The sequence below is a fragment of the Penaeus chinensis genome, chromosome 16 (genome assembly GCF_019202785.1).
Source record: "Penaeus chinensis breed Huanghai No. 1 chromosome 16, ASM1920278v2, whole genome shotgun sequence".
In the NCBI taxonomy this organism is placed as follows: domain Eukaryota; kingdom Metazoa; phylum Arthropoda; class Malacostraca; order Decapoda; family Penaeidae; genus Penaeus; species Penaeus chinensis.
The window spans coordinates 36186125-36196124 of NC_061834.1; the positions used below are offsets into that span (position 1 = coordinate 36186125).

Below are 10000 nucleotides of genomic sequence, written 5' to 3' on the forward strand. Positions count from 1 at the left end.
ATCTATACGATAGCAGTGTCCATTTTATATATCTGTACATTACTCCATGCTAACATTAACCCCTAAAAGAATTTCAAGAATTTCAATGCTAAGCATTGACATGGCCTCCACACTTTGATGTAGACTCATGATAAGGCATGGGTCATTTATAAGAGAGGTCACGTGTTTATTTATTTCCCACTTTCATTGATTCATGCCACTGAAAAAATATAAAATCATAAGACTGGATGGCAGTACAAGACTAAATATTAGGTCAATATTTACAGTACAGACATTCTCCAGAGGAAGTCACCAACCAAATATCAGAAAATTTATTCAATACTTGGCCCGAGGCTAGGGTTGATGGGGGCTCGGTCCCAACAACCCCTGAGAACACTTCGTCTTCACCTTGGTATTCGTGGCAAGGTAAAGCGGAAACTCAACAACCACCAAGTGGACGTAGGCTCTTTGATATTTTCCTTTTGTGTGTGGCATTATCATTCATGTCTATAGATTACCTCTTGTATTAATGACTAACTTTTGATCACTACAAGAATATCTTCAATTTGGCATTGCTTCAATTGGTTGGATAGATCTTGGCACAAGGAATCCCCTGCAGACAAACAGTAATGCCACATAAGACTAGAAAAAAATGCTCAGAGCCCAAGTCCATTATGTGGGCCCAAGTTTCAGCTCTATCTTGCCATGAATCCCGAGGTGAAGACAAGGTTTGTTGAGGAGTGTTGAGAGGGGTATAGCCCCCATCAAGTCTCCCCCCCCCCTCTGGTCTTGGTCTCAGATGAAAGAATCTTACTATAATGACTTGTACAGAGTACATACCATGATTAACCAAAAATTACAAAAAGTTCAAGTTCTATCTTGTATTGGGGACTTCATTGGAGTAATGCATTAAGCTTATATGTCTTGACTTACTTTATTCTCGATAACTAACTTGGAACTTGTTAAATTTATATATATTAGCCATTATTTCTATATTAAAATTGAAACCAATGAAATACTGTGCAGATTCATGATTCTATACAAGTTATCTAACAGCTTGATAAGTAACGAGAGACTGTCCACACCACCCTCCCACAGCCAGAGTTCTTGGTGTCACATTTTCTGAGAGTTGGCAAAAAAGGTGCTCATAAAGGGTGGGTACAGGAGGCTTACAGTATATGCCCCTTGATGCCATTCACCAGAAAATTTAACCTTGGTGTTGCTCTAGTGCTGAACACTTAGGTGGTTTGCGATTTGTCAATACCTGAATAAACTTTTGCCTTGAACATCGATATTCAAATGAAGGAATTATAATTTTTTTTTGACTCGTTACCACAATTATACTTACATACTATAATACATACAAGGAATTATGAAATGTTGAAAAAAAAAAATAACCTTGCGAGAGTACATCTACATCCAAATTAACAATCCGTAGCCTCACGTTCTAGACTTGCAAAAGATGATAATTTATACAAAAATCGTGAACATCCAATATAATGTAATAAAAAAACACGTTCGAATTTGTCTGACGGCTCAAAGTTCCTGTTATTTCTGGCAATGACATCATTTCAGCACCTAGGACTTTCTCTCCCCGACACGTTCGGGAGACCGACGTTTCCGAAATTCCTAAAGGTCGGCCCAAGGAAAGGCTTTGGCAAAATAACACGTGAATTTCCTCTCTCGCCCGATCGTAAACACAGCCATGTGGTGAACCCGACCAGCCACGGAGACCCCACTTCAAACCCTTATTTCTCCCCAAACCGGAGCATTTCCGAGCCAAAATATTCGCCGAGGAGAGAAAGCCATTCCTATTCTCACTTGCGACACTCTTCACTTCCTCCCAAACCGCTTATTAATCCAGGGCGAGGCCGGGGAAGGAGAAAAATCACGAAGTCACTCACTCGGTTCGGCATCTTGGAGGGTGGAAAGGAGAGACCTCTGGCGGCGAGTCGGGAAATTAAATCGGGAGAAGGGACGAGCGGGATGCGCAACGCCTCGGGCCGGACGAATGAGGGGCGGGATGCGCAAGGGGCGGGTTTCCATTATGGGTTTTCATGCTCTTTTTTAGATTTGGTTTTCATCGGTTATTGGTTTGAGTGTTATGTTTTATTTTCGTTGGTCTGTTCTCGAAGGAAGCGATGCGGAAATAGCTTTTTTTTCAATTTATTTTTCATTATTTTTTGGGTGTTTCTTTCCATCATGTCTTTTTTATATCTTTCATATTTTGTTCATCGTTCCTTGGTTGATTTGTTGCCTATTATTCATGTTAGGCTGTTCCATGATGTGGTTATTCAGTTTTGTTTATGCTGTTTTTAATCTTACTGTATATTTTGATGTTTTCCTTCATCACTGCTTGCTACCATTTTCATTGTAATATTTCCATGTTACCTTCCTTGACTTCACTGGCTTAATATATTCCGTAGTGTTTCATGCAAATAAGAAATAGTTTTACAGGAAAGTGTAAGAATAAATGGGTATTTATTCGCTGGATAACTAGTCACAAAAATTCACAAGCATGGAATACTACTCTAATTTAAGTTCACAAATATTAATAACACTAAATGCCCTTTACATGCATACACAAAAAAAAATGAAATTTCCATGCAAATTTAAAACCAAATATGGACCCTGATAGAAAAATAAAATGAAAATTAAAAAGACAGATGAAACAAAAACTAAAAGAAAATACAATAAACCCTAAAACAAAGTGTAATGCAGATGTTTTCAATAAAACAAAGAGCAAGGTAAAAGAAAGCCAAATCAATAAAAAACAGTAACGAATCAAAACAAAACAAAAAAATCTAAAAAAAAAACTAAACCCCAAAAATCTAAAAGATAAATAATGACAAAAAAAAAACTAAAAACCTAAAAGAACCCCGAACGCAAAGGAAATTCCTCCCACGAACGCGATTTCCCGCGAAGTTCGCCCATTTGTTTACATCTTTTGCCGCGCGGGGAAATGTTGTCAAAACTCACAGGACACGTTGTAAAGGAATGGATATCTGAGACTATATACGGGAGACGTAATTATTCTTTGATTCTTTGTTTGTAGTTTGCAATTGAGGAGAGAAATTAAGGTTTTAATTGATACGAAGCTTATAAAGTTATAAGGGTTGTGTCGGGATCATGCGGGAGGAGGAGGTGGTTTTGACGATATATTTGTCGATTTTTTAGTAATATTATTAGGATTGTGAGTAAATATCAAGTAAATACACAAAGCTGCACGTGATTTACATATTTGTAGATGGTACATATAATCATACGCAATATACACATGTTTTTAATGAATTGTCGTTCGTGTTCTTACCAATATTTCTTATCTTAATTTTTTTCTTAGTTTTGAATATGTTTATTCAATGTCTTTTTGTATGCACTTGTTCTCAAAGATTTTATACATATTTGTTCTTCATAATTTTTTTTTATGAATTTATTCAGTTATATTTATACACATTTCCTTTTCTTCACTTTGCAGAAGAAAAAAAGCATTAGCTGTCTTGCTTCTCTGTGAATTGGCTTATAATTAATGTTCATGAGTTTGTTCATATTTCATCTTCGTGGTTCTGTACCCACTGATCTTTATCATTTTTTCCCTTTTTTTTTTTTTTTTTTTTCATAAGTTGGCTACAATTTGTTTTTGTTTAGGCAAATATTTTTTCTTCTTTTGCCACATATTTAGCTTTCATGAGTTTGCATGTATTTCTTCATGATATTTGACACCTTTCTTCATGAGTCATTACATGATTTATATATATATATACATATATATATATATATATATATATATATATATATATATATATATATATATATATATATGGCCATGAACTCTTTATCAGTGGACACACCAGCACTATCAGTACAAGCTTGTGTTTCCAGTAGGGGAATACCTTTTAATGATATTCTTTTGTATCTTTATTTCTGTTAAACAGGTTCAAGTCAGGTGAAAAAAGCACAAAAAAGCCTCTTTGCGTGGAGTTTCAAGTGCTACCAGGAGGACGAATACGATGGCATCGCTACAGCTGTCGATGAAACCAATGGCCAGGCACAGCCAGAGCCCCCCATTTATGCATGCAAGTTTGGAGAAGGACCACAGTATGGGCACATATTGGTGCTGGCTAATGAGGATGGAAAAATTGGGCTAAGAGACACGAGGCAGAAGGGGAACCAGGCTGCAATTGAAGGTATGTAGTTACTGTTTGTATTTTATATTACTGTTATGTGGCTCTATGGATTGCACATTACCTTTGTTAATTATTGTAAGTGTCATGAAATTGAAATTTCTTTTACATATACATAAAGGATGTGTCTATATATTCCAGCTCATCAGATACACAACAATGCAATATTTGATGTGTGTTGGGTGCCAGGAACTCCAGAACTGGTGTCTGTCTCAGGAGATCAGACAGCCATTGTTCTGAGAGTGAAAGAAGATGGTGCACTAGAGCCTGTCCTCACGCTGGTGGGACACTCGCGATCGGTGAAGACTGTGCATGTTAATCCCTTTGATCCATGTAAGTCCATTGTATTGGTCTGATTGTTCTCTTGTTCGTATTTGGTAGTGAGTTTTATTTATATCTATATATACTTATTTTTAATCCATATTATGATACAAATCAAACTATAATTGAAACCTCTCTTTTATTTTCAATATCCTATTTATAACTGAGTACATGTTAACACTGTTGGACTTCCAGATGTGATAGCAACTGGTGCTCGAGATGGGAGTGTGATCATCTGGGACAAACGGTGTAAACCACATCATCGTGCAGACGAAATAGCCCCTGCCCATCACAGCATGAGTGAGTGTTTTTGATATATTTGAATATGTTGGTAGTTTCAGAGTAACAATATATAGTAATACACTTCAGCATCTTAATCAGTTAGTTAAAATAAATGCATGTACATGTTACCACAGGAATATAAGGTTTGTGATGTCAATTAATTTTAGAAATATCAACACAAGGATGGCAGACTTATGATATAGCATGTGGTGATGGTATTATTATTTTGTCACAATTTTTATTTTTTTTTAATTATTATTTTTTCTTTTTCTTTATTGGTTGATTTATTGATTTCAACATCTTGCTTTCTCTTCATGCTTACAGCAAACAGAAGTATTGCTTCTCCTAGCATGCGCAAAGTTGCAGCAGGGGGATCACTGGCTAACAACAGTGTTACAGGAGTTGTGTTTCAGCAGCAGCATACACTAATTTCATCTGGAGCATCTGATGGGTGAGCATACCATTATCACTGCTCACTTACAAGAATGAGAATGCAAGTGAAATGCTTGATCATATTGACCTGCTCTCGGTAATATAATAATGGCATTTATTTTCTCATCAAGACTGATCAAGCTGTGGGACCTGCGGAAAACACATAGTGGAGGGAGGCGAGAACCACAGTGCCAGAGCCTACTAGAACACAGTGGCAATTCCTCTCATCGGGGATTCACCTCCTTGTCTGTATCGCCAGAAAGAGATGTTCTTTACACATCCTGTATGGACAATGTAATCTATGCCTACCACTTGGCAAATCCAACACCAAGGCCAGGTACTGTTTCAGAATTGTGTTTTATTTGTTTACTGTGTAAGTTTGTTTCTTTGAGATGGAAATTAAGTTTTGATGTCCGCCCCATAGATGTGATATGTAAGTCGGAAGTTGTGGAATGGGAGTGCAAGTCAAATTCAATAAACAATTAATTTTCAAGCCTTACTTTAGGGTACTTAGAATTTGCAGATGTATGTATTGCCAGCATTGCATTTTCATGATGTCTTGGAGATGGTACAAATGTGTAGAAGTATTTTGGAGGATTAAGGTAGCTTGAAGTGCAGTGAGAAAGAAATGGCTTTAGTTTAACACAAGTTATATGTTGTTGTTGTCTTTGTGAGAGTGAGTGACTGAGAAAGAGAAAGAGAAAGAGAGAGCCAAAACCTGGGCAGTTAGCCAGCCCCCTCACATACAAGACATTTGTATTCTTGGTTATGCTCCAGTTGGGTGGCTTGCTATGTGTGTTTCATGCATGAGTCCCTGGCAGTGGGCAGTTGCTGCTACAGCTACTGGAAATTGAGTGTTTTTCACTCTGAAGTACCCACTTTGGATGGGTTAATATCTTTATTGATGAAGTTTGCCCATTTGGCCTGTAATTTTTAATTCCTGTCACAATAGAAAATGTTAAAGAAAATTATAGTATTTTCTTTATTGATTCTAAAGGAAAACTATTGCTTATCAAGAATAATGACTTCCACTCACTGGCACAGTATTTATGTAACCAATTCTTTGGATTTACTACACTACTTTTCTGATTAAGAAAAGATTTGAAGATCTGCTTTCCAAGAAGTTATAAATAGCTTTAACTCTATAACTAATTTATGGTTCTTTAATTTTTTCACATTCTCTTTTGGTGATTGTTTTACTAAGACCAGAAGACCAAAAATTTCGTAATTATAAGTGCCATTTGACAAAGAAAATTAAACACAGAAAGAATACTCATTGCATAAAAGTAGAAGCCAACATATATTTTAGTACCTACCTTTAGGCATATATAGAGGCCAATAGATGAAAGATACATGACAATGTATAAGCATATCATCAGGATCTCTCTCTTATGTGCTTGAAGTATAACAGCCATAAAATATACTGATGTTTTTTTATTGATGTGTATTTATTTTATATTTTTTCTTTCTTTCACAGTTGCTGAATATAGAGGACATGTGAACCTCACCTACTATGTCAAGTCTTGCCTGAGTCCTTGTGGGTCATACCTCTTAAGTGGTTCAAGTGATAACCATGCTTACATTTGGCTCACAGAGAAGCCTGGGAGACCGATTGCAAGACTTACTGGGCATTTTGCAGAGGTCACTTCAGTGGGATGGTGTCCAGTTGATGATGAGAAGGTAGGAACATTGCGTATTGTAGGGATGAGATTTGCTCTTTATTATTTTTCTTAATCTGAATATGTTAAACATTTAATCTAGTTTCTTTAATAGCAAGGATTCTCGTGTGCATTGCTGAAAATTCCCGTTCACACTTTTCAGTTGGTGACATGTGCAGATGATATGAAGCTTAGGGTCTTCCAGCGTAGAAACACAAACCTAGATGATTTTGATGAAAGAATGAAGCTTCGAGGACTGGCTGAAGTATACACAGCAGAACACGCCAAAAGTGACATTGCAGAGCCCAGTGAAAGCTCGGTGAATGAACCACAGGATCCCCTCCCTCCCCTCCCCATCACACCAAGCACATCTCGTCTTCCTGCTTCCACTTCAGCCACGCCCTCAAGCATGAGAGGGAGAGAAGGACCATCTAGCTTGCAGTCTCCTCAAAATCATCCAAAGACACCCAGACAACAAACACCGCATCACCGATCTCGAGGCAGAGGTACGCCTTGCACACCAAAAACCAGTGAGAGGAATACACTGCTGCACTGGCTAGCAGCCGCAAAGACTCCAGGGTCCCAAGAATCACAGAGTACTTCAGGAGCTGCACCAGTAAGTGCAAGCAAAAAGGCTGGGTTGAAACGCAAGCTAACTGACCTCATGGGGGAAGACCAGGAGAATATCAGTGGTGAGGACAAGAAAAAGTCCCCAAATTCCCCCAAGAAGCATGTGCTGTGTCCATCATCTGCACAGAACTTCCCCTGTTCACCCCAGCCAAGCGCGGCCAAGATGCTCAAATACGGAGATGATGTAAGAGGTCATGCCTCCTTGAAACAAGAAGGCTGTGAAGGCTTTACAGAAATGAGTGAAAGTATCAAGCCCATAGAAGCCCAGGATAAAGTAGCCCTTGATGGAGGATTCAGGAAGCCTGTGACAAATGTAGTGAACCACTCGCTGGAAAGTATGAAGGAAGAAGGTACCAGCTGCCCCAAAGAGCAGCTTGCTAAGGCTCCAAAAATGGAAGAAACTGTATTAAAGATCAAGAGCCAATTTCCCCCTTCACCATTCAGATTTGGGCACCTCTCATCTCCAACAGCCAACCTGCCAAATTATGTGGTGGATGGCTCCTCTCCTCACAATCGACCAGAAGTACGAGTGGAGAAGAAAAAGAACACTGACTGGCTAACATCCTTTAGCCACCAGAGGAAACTAAAATTTATGAGAACACCCGACAAAGTTGAGAGAAAGCATGCCTCGGGGTTCTCTTCTCACGTGAAGAAGAAGGAGAAGAAGGTTCTTCACATAAAACAAAAGCAGAAACTTACCTTGTAAGGACAAATTGGCTAAAGTAAGTTCATACCAAAGTCATAAGGAGTCAAATTTTAATTGTAGCTATACTCTTGTACCTGAATTTATACAAAAAAGGTTTTATTTTTATTGGTAAATACTGTTGTACATAGTTTTCACACAAGGTGATATAAATTATGGTCTATATTGCTTAAAAGGAAGTATTGTTTGCATGTTAGTCTTGTTTTGATCTAATTACACTACTACAATTATCTGTATTAATAGTACTATACTCATAATAGGATCTGGTTGCTTGTAATGTAATAAGATACATTTTATTTCTGCATTATACTGTGGCACTCTATATTATGGATGGTACTTTTATATTCCTACATATAAGAGATAATGTAAAACCTGAGTGAAAAATAAAATGGAAAATGTAGTGTCTGTCTTTAAGTTTCCAAAGCAAATTATAGGTAGGGAAAATTGAAAAAAAAAAAAAAAATTAATTTCTTTATTCTGGGAAATATCTCCGTCTTGAATTCATAGATTAACATATCTTCTGCTTAGTGCATATTATATCACAGTTCATTTGGGTACATAAGATAATCACTGTTTTTTACATAAAGTTCATGGCACAAATGAGATGATATATGCATAAACATAAAAAGTATTTTTCCTTCAAGTTTATTCATCTGTATTTTTTCTTCAATCATAATCATCCTGAACTAAATGTTCTCAGGAATACATAGTACAGTAAATATAAATTACTTTTACACATGTAAATATATATATGGGATAATTTTTGAATATAAAAAAAAGTACATTTACATATATACAGATAATCTGTTTCTACCCCACTAGAATATTAACCCAAATTGCTGCATCAATATCCATTACATAACCAATCTGAAGTGGAATGTGTATAATAAATCAAACTCCTCAATCAACATGTAAAAACACTTGAAATTAAATATAAACATGCTTGTGTATGGGAGGGTGGTGGTGCCTACCCTTAAGCTGGACCACAACACATGTTTTATCATTTAATCAGGCAGGCATGACAGAGTCCAAAAGTGTGCACCTCCCCCATTCAGAACAACTGTGTTCCAATGATAAACAAAATCAGTATAACATTAAATTATGAAATTACTTTGCATTACAAAATAAGCCTTTCAACATACCAGGTAAAAATGATCCATTATGCCTCAGTGACGTGTAAGTTTAATGGGAAAAGTTTCAACAACTAGATGGTCGTTGTCAAATATAATGACAATGTTCAGTTCAAATTCTGTAAAAGAAAAAAAGAAACGTAAGAACGTGTTGAACTAAATTACTTTAATTTATGACTTAAGTACAACTGAAGACATATTACAGTATTTCAATATAATTTATCTACTAATTACAGTACTGCATTTAGCATTTAAAAATCATTATTACATTATTCACAATCATTAGGTTTCCTACTTTCTAACCACTTTTACAACCATAAGAAATTAAAAAAAAACACTTACCTATTTTAAAATTGGGGGCAAAAGTTGTCGCGCAAGTAAATAATCTTGGAAAGACCATGTAAATAGGTATGGCGATTCCTCGACATACATCACCTTCTCCAATCTGGATGTTTTGAATTTCTGTTGCTGTAACAACAACAATAATGATAATGATAATGACAAGTTATAATAATGATTATAATAAAAATAATAATGATAATTATAATTATGATGATGATGATGACAATTATAATTATGATGATAGTGATAATAATAATCAGAAAAATAAAAATAGTGATGATCATAAAAGCAACAGCAATAATAATAATATTAATAAAAAAAAAATGAATTACAATCTTTAAA

General features: G+C 36.3%; 3 protein-coding genes across 3 annotated transcripts in view; 1 reads left to right on the forward strand and 2 right to left on the reverse strand.

Moving 5' to 3' along the window:
* The window catches only part of LOC125033515 (40S ribosomal protein S19-like), a 5349-nt gene extending 3419 nt beyond the window's left edge, over nucleotides 1-1930 (reverse strand). The window contains exon 1 of the mRNA XM_047625077.1: nucleotides 1884-1930. Within this exon, the coding sequence (XP_047481033.1) occupies nucleotides 1884-1895 (12 nt within the window). The 5' untranslated portion in view covers nucleotides 1896-1930. The remainder of the gene's footprint in view (nucleotides 1-1883) is intronic.
* A 938-nt stretch (nucleotides 1931-2868) lies between these two features.
* On the forward strand, nucleotides 2869-8586 carry LOC125033598 (protein lethal(2)denticleless-like). The gene is made up of 8 exons (XM_047625251.1): nucleotides 2869-3005; nucleotides 3912-4163; nucleotides 4302-4493; nucleotides 4677-4781; nucleotides 5088-5214; nucleotides 5327-5532; nucleotides 6673-6875; nucleotides 7017-8586. Exons 1-8 carry the CDS (start codon nucleotides 2942-2944, stop codon nucleotides 8187-8189), a joined length of 2322 nt encoding a protein of 773 aa, XP_047481207.1. The 5' UTR covers nucleotides 2869-2941; the 3' UTR covers nucleotides 8190-8586.
* Nucleotides 8587-9295: 709 nt separating this feature from the next.
* Nucleotides 9296-10000, reverse strand: part of LOC125033599 (vacuolar protein sorting-associated protein 26C-like) — a 4049-nt gene continuing 3344 nt past the window's right edge. Inside the window, exons 6-7 of the mRNA XM_047625252.1 lie at nucleotides 9659-9784; nucleotides 9296-9435 (exon numbers count right to left, since the gene is read on the reverse strand). Of these exons, the coding sequence (XP_047481208.1) occupies nucleotides 9353-9435; nucleotides 9659-9784 (209 nt within the window). The 3' untranslated portion in view covers nucleotides 9296-9352. The remainder of the gene's footprint in view (nucleotides 9436-9658; nucleotides 9785-10000) is intronic.

What these genes read in the sequence shown, in the direction of transcription:
- LOC125033598 (XM_047625251.1), top strand. Translation starts at nt 2,942, where the DNA reads ATGTTGTCAAAACTCACAGGACACGTTGTAAAGGAATGGATATCTGAG. An exon ending in TCATCTGGAGCATCTGATGG is followed by an intron (nt 5,215 to 5,326) that starts GTGAGCATACCA and finishes TTTCTCATCAAG; the next exon opens with ACTGATCAAGCTGTGGGACC. An exon ending in GTCCAGTTGATGATGAGAAG is followed by an intron (nt 6,876 to 7,016) that starts GTAGGAACATTG and finishes CACACTTTTCAG; the next exon opens with TTGGTGACATGTGCAGATGA.